Genomic DNA, 18597 nt, shown 5'->3' on the forward strand with positions numbered 1-18597 from the left:
AACATTCTATAATTATAAAAAATACCCTGCTAGCCTATTTTCTGCCAAATTAAATATTAAACTATGCTTGTTACATATTTTCCTCTTCATTTTCCACTAGGAGGCGCGTTGGACTTACATTATTGTTGACAAGGTTTCCAAGCATTTGCCACAAAGAAAAGTTGCACTGACATCAGTTCAGACATTTTTAGCATTTACATATTCAAGATGTTCCACACAGTATTTCAGATCTTTCTAACAAAAAAAAAAAAAAATCAGTATCATGGCAGGATATACCTTGACCTCGGACAAAAATTGATGTTCACTCCTCTTGTGGTTAGAAAATTAAATGCAAATTAAACAAATTGAATGCATGAAATATTTAAAGCATGCTGCAATATTCGTTATTCATGTTATTTTTGGGGAAGGGCCTAAGTCTATTAACCTTTATAATTTAAATATATGAAAATAAATATATTCACAATAACAGATACAGGTAAATCCCTAAAAGAACTGTCTGTAAGTATAATAGTTATGTCATAGGTATTTACAGTGTTTAATAAAATGGTGAACTTTTAAGCAAAAAACCTTTCGACTAAGAATATTTCATTATCTTACTATATCCACTGTCATAGCAGATTTTCGCAGCATCTTTTACTGCAAAATCTAAAAGTATAACTTAACACATGCATTAAAACAATCTTTGCCATTTATACCTCATTGCTGGCATGTTAATTCTCAGCTTGTTCTGATTCTTTGTAAAAGTTTGGATTGATGTCATACAGACAGTCATTCTGAAGGAAATCTAGGTTTATTTTAAAGAACATGTTACATTACAGATGTTAAGTGTATTTGAGTAACTGCAATCAGTGGTTGGCTTTCAGTGTTTGAGTGTGGTAATCATATCTTTTCATACCTGGTAGTATAGAAGGTGCTCAGTTTGACTACAATATGGTACTGCAGTCAGTCAGAGCGGAGTGGTTTTCAATTTTGTAATAATCTTAATAAGCTATGGCTTTTTTACCTTCATAAATGAAGACAACAAATGACTTCGACAGCGAATCTCAAGCAAGAGCCCAAAGTAATGCAATCCATACATAATATTTCCCCTAAATCCAAATAAAATGCAGTTTTTTAGGGAAGACAACACAGAGTGGAGTTGAAGGGAAATAAGACTTTATATGAAATACTACCCTTACTTAGATTTCACATAAACAGAACCAAATATATGGTGTTCAGATACCTGTATTAGTTTCAAGGTCAAGGGGGGTGCGGGGGCACGGTGACGCAGTGGGTTTGGCCGGGTCCTGCTCTCTGGCGGCTCTGGGGTTTGAGTCCTGCTTGGGGTGCCTTGAGAAGGACTGGCATCCCGTCCTGGGTGTGTCGCCTCCCCCTCCACCCTTACGCCCTGTGTTACCAGGTTAGACTCCGGCTCGCCGTTACCCTGCTTGGGACAAGCGGCTTCAGCCAATGTGTGTGTGAGTATCAAAGTGATATCTAATCAGTATAAATGTGGTCAGTTCTCTTCATGGTCCAAATTTTATGGGGTTTAGTGCAAGGATTCAAATGAGTAATCTAATACTTTTTTATTTTAAAAATATTTGGATTCTTATATCTTCCAATCAGGGTGGCATGTGGCACAACGGGTAGTACTATTGTCTCAGTGCCTGGGCTGCTCGAGTGTAGGTTTAAATTTGGCTTTTGTAGTCTCTGTGGGGATTGCATGTTCTAACGCTACGTGGGTTTCTTCTGGCTGCTCTGATTTCCTCCCACAGTACGAAGATACAAAGATACGTGTTTCGGGTTAATTTGTTTGTGACTCTCAATTACCCTTTGTGTGTGAATGAATGTGTGTGTTTGGCTACCATGCATTGAACTGGCATTCTATCTAGGATATACCCTTCCTGGCCTTGTGCCCTCTGCTTCCAGAGAAGGCTCCAGACTGCCACAGGCTTGACGTGGGCAAATTAATAATGTAAATGAGTGAGCTGATACCTTGTAGTCATCACATGCATTTGCTAACAGAAACCATTGCTGGCCGTAGAATACTTTGTAATAGATTATCACCTAAAACCCCAGTTATTCACAACATCTTACCACAGCAATTGGCCAATCCCTGTTGCCAGTTCTGCCTTAAAATGGGAGCAAAGGTAAAGTCCACCGAGATTCACTGAAGATCTAACCATGGAGATGGCGACTAGCACATTGAGGACAGCAGCTGAATTAACAAACTGCCCCAGCCAAAGTAAGATCGTTTTTTTCAGTGATAATTCTCTCACTCACTTTCATTAACCGCTTGTCCTCGTCAAGGTTGCAGCAGTTCTAAGCCTCTTCCAGAATCACCGGGTCCTAGGCCAGTCCATCTCAGGTAAAGAACTCAAAATGATACAATCTGTTTTGTTATAAACTGGAATCCCGTGTAGGGTTATATCATGCTTCATGCCCTATGATTTCATTGAGGTAGGATCTGGATCACTGCAACCGTGCTATGGACAAGATATTACGGATGGATGGATGGATGGATAGATGGATGTTATACTGTACAGTGAAAGATACTGATCCTTTGTATTCACAGCATGTTAGTCAAGGGTGGAGTATCAGTTTTACACCTCAGATAGCTCCCACACCTCAAGCATCTTCAACATACCACAGGATTTCACTGCTTAACCACTACAAAGGAATTCAGTACGGCACCTGCCATTTCAAAGTGTGTCCACATGTAGGGGAATCATGGGACATTTAAAGGCTAAAATTAATCAGATTTTTTTCCACAATGACATTATACCTTAATTTTAAATCTCAAAAGTGGACAAAAAATTATCAGAGTGTAAGTCATACGTTGGTTCGAATGTTTGTTCTGTCTTCTGCGTAGCTTTACATTACCACATGTATGTCTTAGATGTGTCTATCTGTGAGTTCTGCGGGTCAGCTGGGCCTTCCTTCTCCTTCTCAGCCTCATTCTCCCAGAGGCTGATAAGAGGAGGGTAGAGTTCATTCAAAGGGATTGACGTTGCATGCTGCATGTACTTTTTCAGAGAGTGGTGGCACGACTTCTGCTTCATGCGGCGGCCCATATAGAACACCAGCAAGGCCATGATGCAGATGGCAAACATGGAGCCCATCACTGCAGCCAATGCTACATTGGTAGGCTGGGCCACCATCTCAACAGCAAAGCTGGCTTCCTTTGTAGTCACATTGATGCAAGAACGTTGGGTCTCATGCTCCGAGGTTGCCATGGTAAGACAGACCTGGTATTCCGTGGAAGGCAGTAGGTGCGTCAAGTTGTACTCCTGGACATCAACAGGTACCTTGGCAGTGTAGCTGATCTGCGGGTTGTCAATCTTCATGGTAGCACTGGCCCATTTAGGCTGTGCCACCTCATGGCTTGACAGGCTTGCACGTGGGTAAAGTTTCCATTCAAGAACCACAGACTGGGAATGGATGATTTTGGCCATGACAATTAGTGTTCCGGTGGCATTTCCAAAGCCTTGCTCCCCACCTCGATGCCCAACACTATGCCAGTCACTGTTGTCCACATAAACTGTAACACTGCGTGTATCTGCTCCTTCCGAATTCCATGCAACGCATGTATAGAGACCAGCATCTGCTGGTTCCACTTGGAGGATCTCCAGAGCTCCCTGATCTTGTAGCCTGTGTTTTTTTGAGCTGCTGCCATCTGTCAAAACTGGTGAAGCAGCTTCTGTGGTGACTTTATCCCCAGCTGGTGTCACCCAGTAGAACTGAGGCGCAGGGTCAGCCATTGCCCAGCAGTCTAGCGTCAGGGGTTGTCCAGCAGTGACATTGAGTTGCGAGGGGAAAGTGTGAAGGGAAATGAGTGGAAGGCAGGTGTTGCTCGCAGTATTCCAACTTGATGCAACCACCTCTTGCAGGGTATGCCCAATTAGATCGGGTGGGGAGACACAGAGAGTGATCTGGGACTCCAGAAGCCTCAGGGTAGACTGATTGCCCAGAGCAGATCCCCAAATAGAAAGGCAGTCACACCTGATTGGGTTGGAGTGGAGACTGACCTCATCTAAGTTAGGGAAGGAAGAGAAAAGCTCACGAGGCAGGAGGGTGAGGTCATTGTTACTGACCAGTAAGGTACGCAGGCCTACCACATCTTGGAAAGCAGCACGATCAATGTAGGACAGATGTGGGTTGTTGCGGATTTCCAACTTGGCCATCTCTGGAAGGTTGACAAAGGCTCCCCTCTCCACAGCCATTAGCTCCTCCATGTTGTTCAGACTTAATTCCTCCAAGTGGAGGAAGTCTCTGAAATCACCCTCCCGTACCCGGACAATGGGGTTCTTGTTGAGGTCCAGAAATTTAAGGTTGGGTAGAACACTAAGTGCTTCTGTTGGCACTGTTGTCAGCTTGTTGTCAAAGAAAGACAGGCTCTCAAGGTAGTCCAACCCCTGAAACGCACCTGGCGGAATGTCTCTGAGCCCCATGCCAGCCAATACCAGGCTGTGCAGTTTGGTAAGGGGATGGAAATTCATGTCCTGCAATCCCAGTATGGGGTTTTCTCCAATCATGAGAATCTCTAGGTTTGGAAGGGACTCAAACCAGCGGCTATCTATGGCTACCAGCTTATTGGAGTTAAGGTGAAGTCGTAGGAGGTTCCCCAAGCCAGAAAAGGCTTTTGGACCAATGGAAGAGATCTGATTATGGTTAATGTAGAGCTCTTCTAAACTAATCAGGTCCATCAAACAGAAATCAGGTAGATCTGTCACCTGGTTCTCCTCCAAGTAGAGGGTGATGAGCTGTGTCAGGTTATTCAGCCCAATGTCCTGAATTTTTGCAAAGTGGTTTTGTGAAAGGTCCAGTTCTGTGAGATTGATAAGATTCTGGAGCTCCACAGTTATCTGGGAGATGTTATTACTCTGCAAAAGCAGTACCTGAGTGTCACCAGAAATGTTCCAAGGTACACCACTGAGATGCAGTTCATTGCAGTCCACAGTTTTGGCCTGATGGTACACCGACTGAGGAGTGTACCATGGTCGAGTTTCACAGACACACTGTGCTGGACAAAACTGGCTTCCTAAGGAAAAGTTGCACCCAGTTAGAATCAGACAGGTGGACAGTAATGGAATGAAGATCACAGTTCTGCCCATGGCTCACTGCTGCAAAAAAACCAAGGTTTTTTCTCCAGGAACGTTGACTTGTACGATGCAAAAAAGTACCTTGCCCAAATCTCTGAACATCCACTTCTGCAGGAGAAAAAGGATACTGTTACATCGCAGAATTAATGACAAAATTACATTTAATATTTCACATCAATATTGTATCATCTAATTTCTGCCAGTATGAAATAATTATAAACATTAATAATTGAAAGTACAGTGAAAAAGGACACTTTATATTTCCATAGTTAATTGCACCTAAATCATCTACATGACTTTTATGTACAACACTATCAATGAAACCATCGTTGTCACTTTATTAGGTTTCACGTGTTTCTTCTCTTATCAGCTTTTTCATTCCTATGTATGTCATATTTAAAATGTGACATTCTACAAGATTAATTTAACACTGGATTGTTCCTTTTTTGCAATGCCAAGCTTATTTCCACAAACAAATAGCTCTTTTGAAATGACAAGATCTTGGAAACAGAAAACAGTCAAAGATCTGAGTAGATAAATGGGGTTGTGTGACCTCAGACCCAGTGCTCTCATGAATCAACAGTAACAGCGAGCAAATCGGCTGCTGTTGAAGTTGGGCAGTTATAAGAAAAAAACAAAGAGGGTTATGACTGTACAGTACATCACAAAGCGCTGTGAGGAAACGGAGGCAGTAGAAATGATCCACAACATTTTTTGTAAAATAAATCACCAGCAGCAGGTAGAAAGAACTACTGTCAACCCAAAGTCATAAAAGTGCCTATATCCCTCCATTCAGCAGGCACTCAACAAGACTTGATATTGTCTGTTCTGTTCTGTGTACTAGGCTGTCTTTTCACCATTCTGGGATTTCTCTTCCCCAGAGAAAACAAGGTTGATACAAGTCATTATCATAGCAATGAGGGGCAATAAAATGAGGTGAGATGGGATTAAAATTGCTGCCTCCTCCTCTACTTCCTCCTGGCAACTTAATACATACTATTTCAATGATCACCCATTTACCACTAGATCTTCCTTTGGATGTTTTCAGTTATAGCTCCACATCGGTCCCACAGTGCAGAAAGATATGCCCTTTCTCTAATGAGAGCAGTTCTGCAGGGTGGTTGTGAAGAGGCAGTGGGAGGTCTGTGACAGTTAATAAGCACCGCTGCACCATGAATCACCAGTGGGCTAAACTGTCTCCCTCAGGCCCTACCGCGTTCGCTATTTTTCTGTTTTTCTGCAGCCCTCAGATAAGACAATCATACCAAAGAAGGGAAACCCAACTGCTGAGGCAGTGCTAACCTTTTATTGATGGTGCATTTATAGGGTTTTTGATGGGACACTCCATCGGCTCCCCCCGCAGCCCTGAACCAAAAGGCCCCTTCACTCTTCCCTTGTTTTTGGCCCCCTGTTGCTTATCAACAAAGACCCCAACAAAAGCAACAAAAATCAATTCTAATCAATGAGCATAAAGCCATGCATTTCCAAAACACTCAATGGCAGCTTTGGTGTGCAGTCACAACCCAGTCCCAAAAGAATATGATGATGCATTTGCATGATCTACAAAAAAGCTATATAGACACATCAGCACTTTACTGACTCACGAGGGAAACCTTCACATGCAACCATGTGCAAAGTAACAACGGTTGGAAACATCCCATATAAAATCTGTAAACTTGCCATGATGAAAATTTAAAAGTGTGTAGAAAAGCACACAAAATTCTTTCACATTTTAAAGGACAATATCACAAGTATCGCGGAGTTCCCAAAAGTATTAATCCAACTTGAGTTCCACTGTAAGTTGTAAAAGTAGACCCTACTTTTCCGTCAAGAACACTTAACTATTAATCAGTTTTTTAAAGTTATATAACACCAAAGAAGATTTGTGCATTTAGCACAGAGTCTTCTAAAGTGTGCACATCCACCTTAAGCTTAAAAGTATCCCAACATGAGGCCTCCATGATGCAATGTCTCGTAACGCTTCGTCAAGGGCCACCAAACGCAGGCATCCTGCAGCCTCAGTTTTCTACTCATCTGTTTATTATGTTGACAGTTTTATATGGGTCACAGGCATGTATATCATTAAAACTGATTTATTCATTACCCATTTCTTCTGCTGACATATTGTATTCATTTCTCTCTCAAAAGATGAGGACAGAACATTTGCTAATGTACACCATGACAGTTTTGACCCAAAAGAAAGTTTCAGGATGGTAATGGCCTCCTTCTTCCCCATTTGCTTTGCACCACTAAAACCCTTTGTCCCATACCACATGAGGCACACACCCATCTTGTTTTGTTTTCATCTTTTGTTCCGTCGCACACTTAGACAGAGCGAATGAATTCACCAGATCAATGGGCGCGCATCCTCCACAGTGCATAGACAATGGGCTCTGAACATACAGTGGATGTCTTTTAGAAAGCCCCGAGGGCACTTAGTCTGCTTAGCATTTGGAAGCGCTGGCACGAAAAGGGATGTATTCTTGTTTGAAATCCTCAGAACAAAGGCGCTACATGGACACGCAGCACTGACACCAGAAGCTCCGTGAAGGGAAAAAAAAATAAAAGTGAAAACAAGACTGGAATAATTACCCTTCTTCTCTCAAGCGCCACACACAAATTGACTCCCCAGAGAGTTGCATCAGGGAGGGGGATGAGCAGTGGCAGGCTGAGAGCAGCGTGCAAGTGGCTTTAAAGCACTACCACTGGGTGGAGACCAGAACATTGGGCTACACCTGACCTACGAGGGGGGCACATTCCAGCACTGCGCTGACTCTCGCGCCCGTGTTCTGGCGGCGCTCTGCGCTCAGCCAGGCCCGGCCTGCCTGGGACGTGTGACAGTCACCACCACGCCTGTCTGATCACATTAGAGAGCAGGGCGCACTCAGGACACAACCCCCGCAGGACCAATGGGCGGCAGGAAATGGGGCCACCTTGCCAAGATGCCATGGCAACCTGAGAGGAAGCAGCAAAAGGGAGAGACCCCCAGGCTACTGTCACAGACCTTTCCACTGGGCTTCCCCCCCTCCCCAAAATCCCAAAAAATGCATAAAACAGCACGACTGGGGTAGGGGCCACTTTGTTGGTGTGGCCGCATGCTTCGCAAAGTCAGTGACATCATCACATACAAGAGCTGGCAAAAACGGTAACGCTGTACGTATGATGTGACATAAATAGATCTGTACTTCACCTTCATAAGCTATTCAGCATTTATGAAAGTTTATGAACAACGGACTCCTTGAAGTAACGATACGTGAGTAAGTGACACATCTGGAGATGTTAATTTTCTTAAGAATAGCTCGACGGTGTCTATGAAATAGTTATATTGCAAAAGACAGTTTACGGAGGTTCCGTCAGTGTCGTGTATTTTTATTTGAGGTGTTTCAGAAAAAAAAAAAAAAAAGAAGACAAAATTAGTTCTATTAAAGGGAATTTTTGTGGTGCAAGAATTGTTCAAATCCAGAGGGAAAGAACTACATTTAAAATACAGTGGGGGAAAAAAATGGGGCAAAAATACATAAAAACTAAAGAAAGCGATAAAGCAGAATTAAAAATATACATTTACATTTCACGGGCATAAATAACTCCAGCATGTGGGCTTTAAGAGGACTACAGAGTTATAAATAAAATAGACAGCAACTGTCTCTTCCGATCTCACAGACTGACATCAGAAACACTGGGGCCAGATGGGTTCTCTTGACTGAACACTCTTAGGGCAGTGCAAGAAGGAACATCTAAATGATCTTTTTTTATTTTTACCCCAATGAAAGTTAAAGTAACTTAACTTCTCTAAAACACAGTCAAAGTGCCACACCACTTGCCTGGGAGTTGTCTTGGTTTCACTTTGTAACAGACAAGTTCAGAAATAAGAAGAGCTCGGGAAGGACTAACATTAGCACACATTATTTTACTGGGGTACATAACGGATTTGGGGGAGAAATAGGTATATCTTTGTTGCGTAATGCGTTATTTGTAATGTTGCAATGCGCTGTGCCTGACAACCTATACGTAACCCTTCAAACAAAGGGAAGAAATGCTCATAAATGAAATGGGAAGTGTTTCGGTATCGTGTGAAGAGTCTTTCGCTAAACAGTCTGTGTTTCATCAGGCATTCTGTTGCACGTGATGCGACATTAATACACAATTAATACAACGGCTCTCACTTCCTGAGGATCGCACGCATACAGTACCACAGCCCTCACCTGTACAACGGTATTAAAAATGGATTCGCTGAAATCACAGAGTGGAGCAGCCAGCTGCCCAGTCTACAGCGACTGTCTCCCGAGGCCACCTTGGAAAATCAGCAGTGACATGTTGAAAATTTTCCATCAATGCAGTACATCTTACAGTCCTTGTGTGTTTTTGCTGTATGTTCCGTTAGACTGCTATTTAGAATTTAACTGCTCAGGACACTGTTCTGAAAGACACTCTGCCTTTGGTGATACTCTACAGTTGCGAGCCTGCCTTTTCCAGTTGACCAACTCCAGGGGAACTGTTTTTTTGTAGAGGCTGATGGCACAGAAGGTGTCCTGGAAAATGGAGCTCTCTGAAAGGCCCAGGTCAGCAGAGAGTATGTGCACCCACTTATGTGCCTGCCAGCTGCAGAGACAAGGCAGCCCAAGGGCAATTCCTTTCCCCCAAGACCAATGCCGTGCGTCAGAACCCAGCTTGACTCACACCCCTGTCCTGATTTCAGTGAAGGTCCTCTGTGATGGTGGACTCTCCACTACCTTGATCATTGTTCGGGAATTTCCTACAGGTAGCTTCTTTCCTTGCAAGGTCAGCACAGAAGCACAAAGGAAGGAAGTTGGTGTTGACTTATTGCTCCACGTAAGCATTCCCGCCCCACATGCAGACTAATATAATTATATCTCATCAACTACTGTACCACCTCGTGGTGTATTGTTTTCAGACTTAAGACTGAGACATTTTTTTTAATTTGATCAGGGAATTTGATCACTAGTCACTGCTTCCATCGATCCTTCGGCAGCCTAGGAGTCACCAGTTGCCAGGGAAGGAGGCTGCGAAAATGAATCACGTCATATCAGTGGAAAAGTGATCTGCATACCGTGGCTGCAAACGACCACTCAGGCATAGCAAGCCACAACAAACACAGGCAGGATCAGAAGATGCTAATTTTCACCAGCGTTTCACACATCACATGCTATTAATTGGCAGGCAGTACCTTCCGTACTCCCTTTGCCAGCCCCCATCCTAGTTTGTCACCCTCTCAAGGGGGTTCCATAATTCTGGCCACTAAAGGCTTGAGGGCCTGTCGTGACCAGGCCTAGACCTCTCATGATCGTTTCCTTTGTGTCTTTGCTGCTCTGCTTTCAGTGGCACTGCATTTAAAATGCACGATAAGAGGCCTGATGCTATTTCTACTTCCTCTGCTCTGGAGTTCCCGACTGTCCCAGGGCACTGTGTTGATGGTTCTGTCATCTGCTGTCACTGACTTGCTCCTTCAATGAGCACTCACATACACACACTCTGCCACAAAGTATGTGTGCAAACCACAGTATAAAGTATATTTTTATGTATGTCACAGCTTAGTAAATGTGCAATTGCTGTGTAAGAATTTACAGTTTTTTGCACAACAAAGGTATTCCTCATTCCACTTAATAGGTTCCTTTAATCAAACAAGACCTTAGCTCGGGGCTGCTTGAATAGCTACAAGCATATATAATATATTGACCTAGGAGCTGGCTCAAAGAAAGATAAAATTCTAAATACACCACAAAATACAGTGTTATTCCAGCTACAAGGCTGAGGGAGGTACACCCAGGATGGGAGGCCAGTCCATCGCAGTAACTCTGATCTACTAGGTTCGTGAAGATAAAATAAAACAAGCACCCGAACACCGAACACAGAACGTCTATGAAGATGATGAGCTCTTTATAGAAGAGTTCAAGGTAACTTCGTCCTCTCTTTAATGAGGCTCAGTGTTTTTCTAGGTTCACATTTTCATTTACAGATGGCAACCAGCAAACTGACTGGAACAGAAGGGAAAAGACTGGTGATTATTCAGCTCTGCAACACAAATCCTGGACATCAAACTGAGACGAAACGGGAAACATTGTTTAAAGACATGAGCTTTTGATTTAAAAAGTTGCCCGTTCAGAACATATGAGGAGCCTGCAGACATAGAATACTTTTGAAGAAGGCACCTAATGTTAATTATCTCTGGAAAGATCCAGATGTATTTTTTGACTAAGTGGGAAAATGCTGATACTGTAACTGGCTTGTATTCCACCCATCTGCTAAGCGACTGCAGTAAATAAATTGTATTTTCTGTAATTCCCCTTTTGTGTTACTATTGTGACTGAGAGTCCGTTTTACAATGCTCAGAACAGATGGCTTCTGCAATAACTCCAAAGAGACAGCTGATACTGCAGTAGTTAACGTTGTTATCTTCAGATTTGAAGATTGTTAGTTCAAATCTCATGTACTGCTGTAGTACCCTTGAGCACGGTATGTACCTAAATTCTTCCAGTCAAAGTACCCAGCTATGTAAACTTGTAAATAATTGTAAGTACCTTAATGTTGTAAGTAGATAAGTTAAGTATATAGAGAAGAGTGTCAGCTAAATGTAAATTCAATCCATTAAATAAAAAGCTTAGAGCCTTGTGTACAGAAGCTCTAAGAGAAAGAAAGGTCAGTCTCAGAGTGTTTAAATATCAAGCGCCGACTTGGCCATTCAGAAGAGTGTTGTAGTTCCATCCTGTAACTCATGTGTACCACAAGTTATAGTGATTACAACTCTAGCACAGACATATTTTTAGAATGTGTTTCTTCCTTTAATCCTCAGAGCTCAAGCTTACATCTCCTCACATTTGCAACCATATTCAAGTCAATAAAAAATTCATGGCTGCTTTATTAATTATTGAGCAAGCTGCAGGCAGGTCTTTAATTTTCATTCCTGCCTCTTCAGCTTGAGCAAGAAGCAGCTGTTAATTGGCCAGAGCAAAGTGTTTGAACCTCCAACCTTAACCCCTGGACTCACTCTTTTTGTTAGGTTTCCTGCCCATAGATGCACAAGTGATAGACTTTAAATATAACTTCCTTTCCCCAAAAAAATCAACTTGCTATGAATGCCCTCTCTATACTCTGCAAAGGCCCGTTCTGGATAGCAACTGTGTCAAATGTAACCCTCAAATGAGTCTCTTAAAAGCTAGTAGATATTAATGGCTGATCTTCTCAAAGTTGGCTCTGTCTGCTCCTAAAGATGTCCAATTGGTATTTTTTTGTAACCATTGCCACAGTTCCTTACTGACTCCTCCCTCAAGTTAGTGTGAACTGGGGGAAAGTAGAACCACAGTATAGAGCACATCTAGATTTGATTGACTATATATTAAGGCCAGTATTGAAGTAATTTTCACTATTAAGGAAGACACGTTGCCTTCAATAAAATTAAACTTAAAGACTCTATAAGAGGTAGCTGGTCTGAAGACTGGGGGATTTTTTTGGAGAAAGGTAGAGAGAATAGCTCCCTGAGATTTGATTGGTTTTATGTTGTTGTGGATGTTTTTGTTTCAGTATTCCTCTATTGTGATATAAAGGTGCAACAGCCCCGTTTTGTGACACCTTTTCCCCACTGATAAAGTCTGGCCCGACTGGAAATTGTTCTTCCACCCATCTGATCACCGCATCCCCAAAAAAAGCAAAACCATTTGAATTAGCCTTGTTACTAATTTATGTTTTCATTAAACTTTCAGTAATGTGCAACATTTTCTAATTTCCTTTTCTAGAAACCTGAATTTCCCAGCTGTCATGACTCTGATGAGCAATTGCTAGTTAAAAGCCAAATTATTTCGCCAATTCACTGTAACTTGTATCAGTCAGAATCATAGACAGAATGCTGCGAGGAAGATAAACAGCTCAACTAGGCTCTAATGTTCTCCTGGCTTCCTGCAAAATGTTGCTAGCATTTCCATATGGATGCTATTTGGACTTGAGTCAAGACGGGTCTAGTTCTGCAGAGGGTCCCTGACTTTTCTTGTATTCAAAATTTCTGCAATTTTTGATTAAGAAAAGCTGAATGAACTTACTGTATGTCCGGTGTTTGAAAAATGCTACTGGAACGAAGTCATCACTGTCACTAGACCACCTACTAACTTCATGTGGACTAAACATGAAGAAATATTTCTGTTTCCCCTTCACAGTAATTTAGAATTTTGGTGTGGGGGTTATGCTGCTCCCTTCACATTTATTGACCATTCAGACATGTTGTCCAGTACTCTGGTGTTTCTGCTATGCATAGCCTGTTCCTCCATTCATTAAATGTAATGCAAATTTGCTCCAGATAATAATTATCACTAATAACAAAAGGTAATAAAAGTAACCTTAAAACATTTTTTAATCCGATTATTACACTGAGCATTAGACTGAAAAAGTCAGGATTTATTTTAAGAGGACATTAATGCATTCCACAAAAAGTAAAGCATTATGAATTTAGAGCCTGTGTAGACTATCTGAATACAAGGGAGCATCTTTCTGTCTTCGATATGTGAGGAGTCTAATACAATAAAGACCAATGGACATCCAACAATCTGTATCTAAAATGAGCAAAAATTGTTACAGTAACACTGGCCTTAATGTTTTTCAACATACTGTACATAAAATTGAATTTTACCTCATTTCTCTATGTTAAAATAAAGCAAAACATTTCCAAGTCATGAAAACAGATTTACAGATTTAAAACCACTGGCAACACATATGAAATGAATATATTCACAAAAAATAAAATCAATGGAGGAATACATTATTTTATGTTTAACTGTGAAACTTTTATGTAGATGCATTTAAATTTTCACAGAAAAATCCAGTAAAAAAAATGCAAACTTCAGAAAGAATATGTATTTCAGAGACCTCAATCCATCTATCACTTACAAAAATAGAAAGATACAAAGAAAGAAAAAAGAGAAAGAAAGAAAGAAAGAACGAAAGAGGAGTGTAATGTGTGGACTTGAAAATTATTAGAGGAAATATAAGATCTCTGCAAAATGCTCTTTCTTTCTGGAGGCTGTTTCATTTTTGATCACTATGAATCTTCTTTCTCCACATAAAGTAAATTGTAAAAGAGAACTGTAACTTTGGTTCTTACACAAAGATTGAAAAAAAAAAAAACCTGCACTTCAACTTACATTTAACACACTGCTCAAGGTGAATCACTGCATCTTCTTCATCAGTAAGGTTCACTCCTGATAATTTATTTTATTGCATGCTGCAAAATTCCCAACTGACAATGGTTATTTTTCAGTCTTTGAGACAGACTTACCTGTTTCTAAACCTCAAGGACAAAATGTAAGATTCACTCACTTAAAAAGGATAGTATCATTTGTAGAGGACAGAGCAGAAAAAAAAAAACAGAATAAGCAACACGTATTGCAGCACAGACAAATTGCCGCTCTGGTGCTTTGGAGCTGCAAAGGAGAGCTAAATTTAATCAGTACATAATAGCCTCATCTCATTATACTACCTGCAGTGTGCCGTGTGTACTTATGCATGATAGACTCATCACTATAATGGTAAAAAAGGGACTGAGGACCTTTAGAATTAGTTTGTTTACTTGACCCACAGCTCCAGGTCTTCACTTCAGTTTGTGGGGATGTTTCTTTTACACAAGAGGAATGGCCGGGTAGATGTAGCGATATAGAAACAGATAGAGCAACAGACAGACTGAGAGCGACTGACAAACAGCCTGACAGACAGACCGAAAACCGAAACACACCACACTGGGGAGAAGAGACTGTCAAGGACGCGCTATAGAGCTCTTTCATGTGCGTTTGTTCTGGGACATAAAAAGCTCCAATGCGCTCTCCTCCCACAGAATGCCTCGCTTTGAATGATAAACTCTGTGAAGTTCATTTATTAGCTCTTCAAATGAATGCATGAAGCCGTTCCACGAGCACATTGTGTATCATAATATTGAAGCAACTTGCCACAACCTTCCCTTCCAGTCCTTCTTGTGGGCTTAAACAACGCAACAACCCGTCCGTTCCCCATGCTGACCCCGCGACTGGGTGATCCACTTCAATTATGGGGAAACAGTACCACAGCGATCAACACTTTCATGTCACATACTCGTGAAAAAAAAAATGTCTTCAGGCTCATCCGATCTAACTAAGCCTCTCGTACAGTCCTCAAGTTACAGAGCAACTCAAGAGCCTCATATAAACATGTGCTACAGGATTCTCTGGCAGGTGCAATGTATTGTGGAGAGTTTTCTGGTGGCTACCTACCAAGCTCAAATTCTCTGGATAAATCCATAAGTAGGAGGAAATTCACGCAGCAGGGATGGAGGAGGGGTGTTATTATACAAGCAGAACGTGATCAAGCAAGTGCTCTCTCACTGTTGGGTGCACTGCATCTCTTTCTGTGCTTGGATCTGTCAAAATATTGCTATCGCTGACTTACATTGTGCAACTCCCATCATTGGGAACTCAGAAATTAACGTTAAGCCGCCGTAATGCACTTTGATTCGGGCATCTTGCATTGTTCAACGCAAGATATGAGCTAAGGCACACTATTCCACAGATTGTTGTATTTATAAATAAAAAAGACTTCAAAGAACTTAAGCATGTCATTTAAATAGATGAAACACCATCACCTGTCAGGTTAAACCTTCTTGTTTACTCACAATACAACTCAAAATAATGACCTAGCTGTGTGAATACAGCTGAGTCCAAACACATTTTACCAGTGGATACACAGAAATGGATTTAACAAACATAAAATGACTTTTATGTAATTTTATAACAACTGCATTTATATTTAACTTTAAGAGAGAAGCATTTTCTCGGTGCACTGCCTCCACTTCTCCCACTTCTCTCCTGTCAGACATTTTCGAAATGACTTTGAAATTCCACTTTCCCAAGTCCCTTTCAAGCTGGATCCTAAGTGGCCGCTGCCACCATCAGAGCTGCTGAGTCCCAGCACTCAAGGCTGATCTACTCAGCCTGAACCTGAGCTCCACCCGCTTTTAACCTTGACAGTGTCACACCGCTGAGAGCAGTAACTCTGACACTTATTCTGCAAAAAGCCCTCTGTGATGGATTCTCATGGGTGGCCACCAGCATTGCGGCCCCAGTTGTATTACTGAATGTACTGGTCTTTGGTGTTGATCTTTGTGTTTCTGCATACCGAGGGATATGCCTTCACACTAGTTCAGAAAAACATTTGCAGGACTGGCAAGCCAAAAATCATTGCATAAGCAACGCAAGCAACTTTGTCATACCGTTTATAAACCCAAACGTTTCTGGTAAATGGATAGACTTCGCTCCACATTCCAGCACAGTAGAGCTGAGGACAATTAAAGCAGGGGTTAAGAGTGCATAACAGGCGTTATGGTGGGTGTGTCCAGAGAGCAGATGAACGTGCAGGTGAGGGCTGCACAGAACCCAGGTGTCACCAAGCATCCTGGTGTTTTTCTTTCTGCCTCGATTTTGCAGGTGCACATTGCATTTTTTTTTACCATAGCCTACTGACCTAATGAATGAGACCTACAGTTTGTCTTACCCTGCACAACTTTGGGACATACTTTAGTCCAAAAACAACCTCATGTTACTGTTTCACAAATGCTCCAGCGCTGTGGAAAAGGCAGCTTTTTTTAATTCTCAGAAGGTACTTCACTTTGTCTACTTTTTCAATGAATTTAAAGCTTCTGTTCAGTCCTAATTTTGGCACACACCTTGACTGGTAAAAAAGTTACACAGCAGTGGAAAAATGCATGTAAAAAATAAATAAAAACAAAAATATATCCTGTGATAGACTGATGTACCACCCAGGGAGTACACTGCTTAATATAGTACCCTTTGCAGCCAGAATAGGCTCCAGACCACCATAAACCTGTTTTGGGATAAGCAGTTATTGATAGTGGATGAATGCAGACCAAAAATAAATAATAAAGTTATAATTAAACTGTGTGGGGGTGCAGCGGGTTTGGCCTATGCCTGCTCTCTGGTGGGTCTGGAGTTTGAGTCCCGCTTGGGTTGCCCTGCAACGGACTGGCGTCCCATCCTGGGTGTGTCCCCTCCCCCTTCAGCCTTACGCCCTGTGTTGCCGGGTTAGGCTCCGGCTAACCGTGACCCCGCTTGGGACAGGCGGCTTCAGACAGCATGTGTGTATGTAATTAAACAGTTACTTTGAAACTAGATTATTATTATTGTTACATTTTCAATTTTGTTTTGTAGGCATGTCTTTCAAGATATCAAAAAGCTACGTAAAGAAGCGAAACAAAAACCTGAATGATTAATGTGATAATTACAATTCAGCAATTGAAATATTTAAAAGAAAACCTTTTTTCTTCAGTCCATAAATGAATGCGACCATGAGGTTTGACAAATCTTTTACGGAGTTATATTTCAGTTAAAGCACCTTGGATATCCATCCATCCATCTATCCATCACCTCTTGTCCAACGCTGGGCTACGGTGATTCTGAGCCTCTCCCGGACACTCAGCCTGCGATGGACATGCTTGGACGGATTCATGCATGTCCATCGTAGGTATCTCCTATAATTTACATCAAATCTCTTATAAACTAATGTACCTATGAAATAAGCCTTTAATAAAGCAAAAGCTCACAATCGGGAGAGGATCACGTGAATTATCTTTGTGTCATGATCTGAGATTCTAATATTACGAGAAGGTCCTCATGCGGACCAGTATTGGCAATATTGTGCAAAATCGTCGATGGAGGTGACAGATGCGCTACTTTGTATGCGGGATCCACAGAGGAGCCGAAGGAGTCGTCGCTGGACTGGAAACTTGACGGAGCTCAGTCGTTTTCGGTCGTACTCACTGCTGCATCCAAGTACTCATTCGCACCCACACACACACACACGGGGGACAAATACACACACACAAGGACGCGTCTGGACGAACAGCGAGATTCCACACACGAGCAAAATATCACAAGAGTATAATCTACATACAAACTTTGACGGAACTGGCGCAGAAGAGTGTGTGTTTGTGTGAAATAAAGAGCATTATTATTACTGAAACGCCCCAAGCAAGTACCGCCCTCACCTCCGGCGACCGCAGGCGGAGTCCACTTGGCAACACTGAGGCACTTGCGTTCCCTCTACGCAATTTTCAGTACACGTCCCTCAAAATTATTTTTTCGACAGCGACATACTGCTTTCCAGCTACGGAATCCTCGACACTGTTTCTTTCGCCTTGTCCTAAAACTGAAGAGCCGTTTGCCACTCGGGGGTGAATCGGTCGCCCGCCGACTTGAGCATCCTCGCGGCAGCGGCGCGCGAGAGCATCCCTCCCTCAGCCTTCCACTGTATTTGAAGCACAATGCGCGCCCCGGAGAACACGCCTCCCACGCCCGCGAGCCATATTATCGTTAACCAATGGCATTATTGGGCCACGACGCTCCTCCAATAAGGTGCAGGGGGCGGTCGCTCCTCCGGAGGAGAATGATGTAATGGTCCAGTTTAGATTTTGTGCTAACGTTTACCACAAACGCGTCTCTCGGGCATGACTTAATATTTCAGCGCAATGGCTTGT

General features: G+C 42.2%; 1 protein-coding gene across 1 annotated transcript; it reads right to left on the minus strand.

The window, feature by feature from the left end:
- Positions 1-1798: 1798 nt before the first annotated feature.
- Positions 1799-18362, minus strand: LOC108934755 (leucine-rich repeat neuronal protein 1). Its single transcript, XM_018752832.1, has 2 exons — positions 18109-18362; positions 1799-5189 (listed from the first exon to the last, which is right to left on the minus strand). Exon 2 carries the CDS (start codon positions 5091-5093, stop codon positions 2859-2861), a length of 2235 nt encoding a protein of 744 aa, XP_018608348.1. The 5' UTR covers positions 5094-5189; positions 18109-18362; the 3' UTR covers positions 1799-2858.
- Between the last annotated feature and the right edge of the window lie 235 nt (positions 18363-18597).

The sequence above is a fragment of the Scleropages formosus genome, chromosome 1, assembly GCF_900964775.1.
Source record: "Scleropages formosus chromosome 1, fSclFor1.1, whole genome shotgun sequence".
Lineage (NCBI taxonomy): Eukaryota > Metazoa > Chordata > Actinopteri > Osteoglossiformes > Osteoglossidae > Scleropages > Scleropages formosus.

Excerpts from the sequence above, each read along its gene's own strand:
- LOC108934755 (XM_018752832.1), bottom strand. The coding sequence starts at position 5,093 with ATGGGCAGAACTGTGATCTTCATTCCATTACTGTCCACCTGTCTGATT.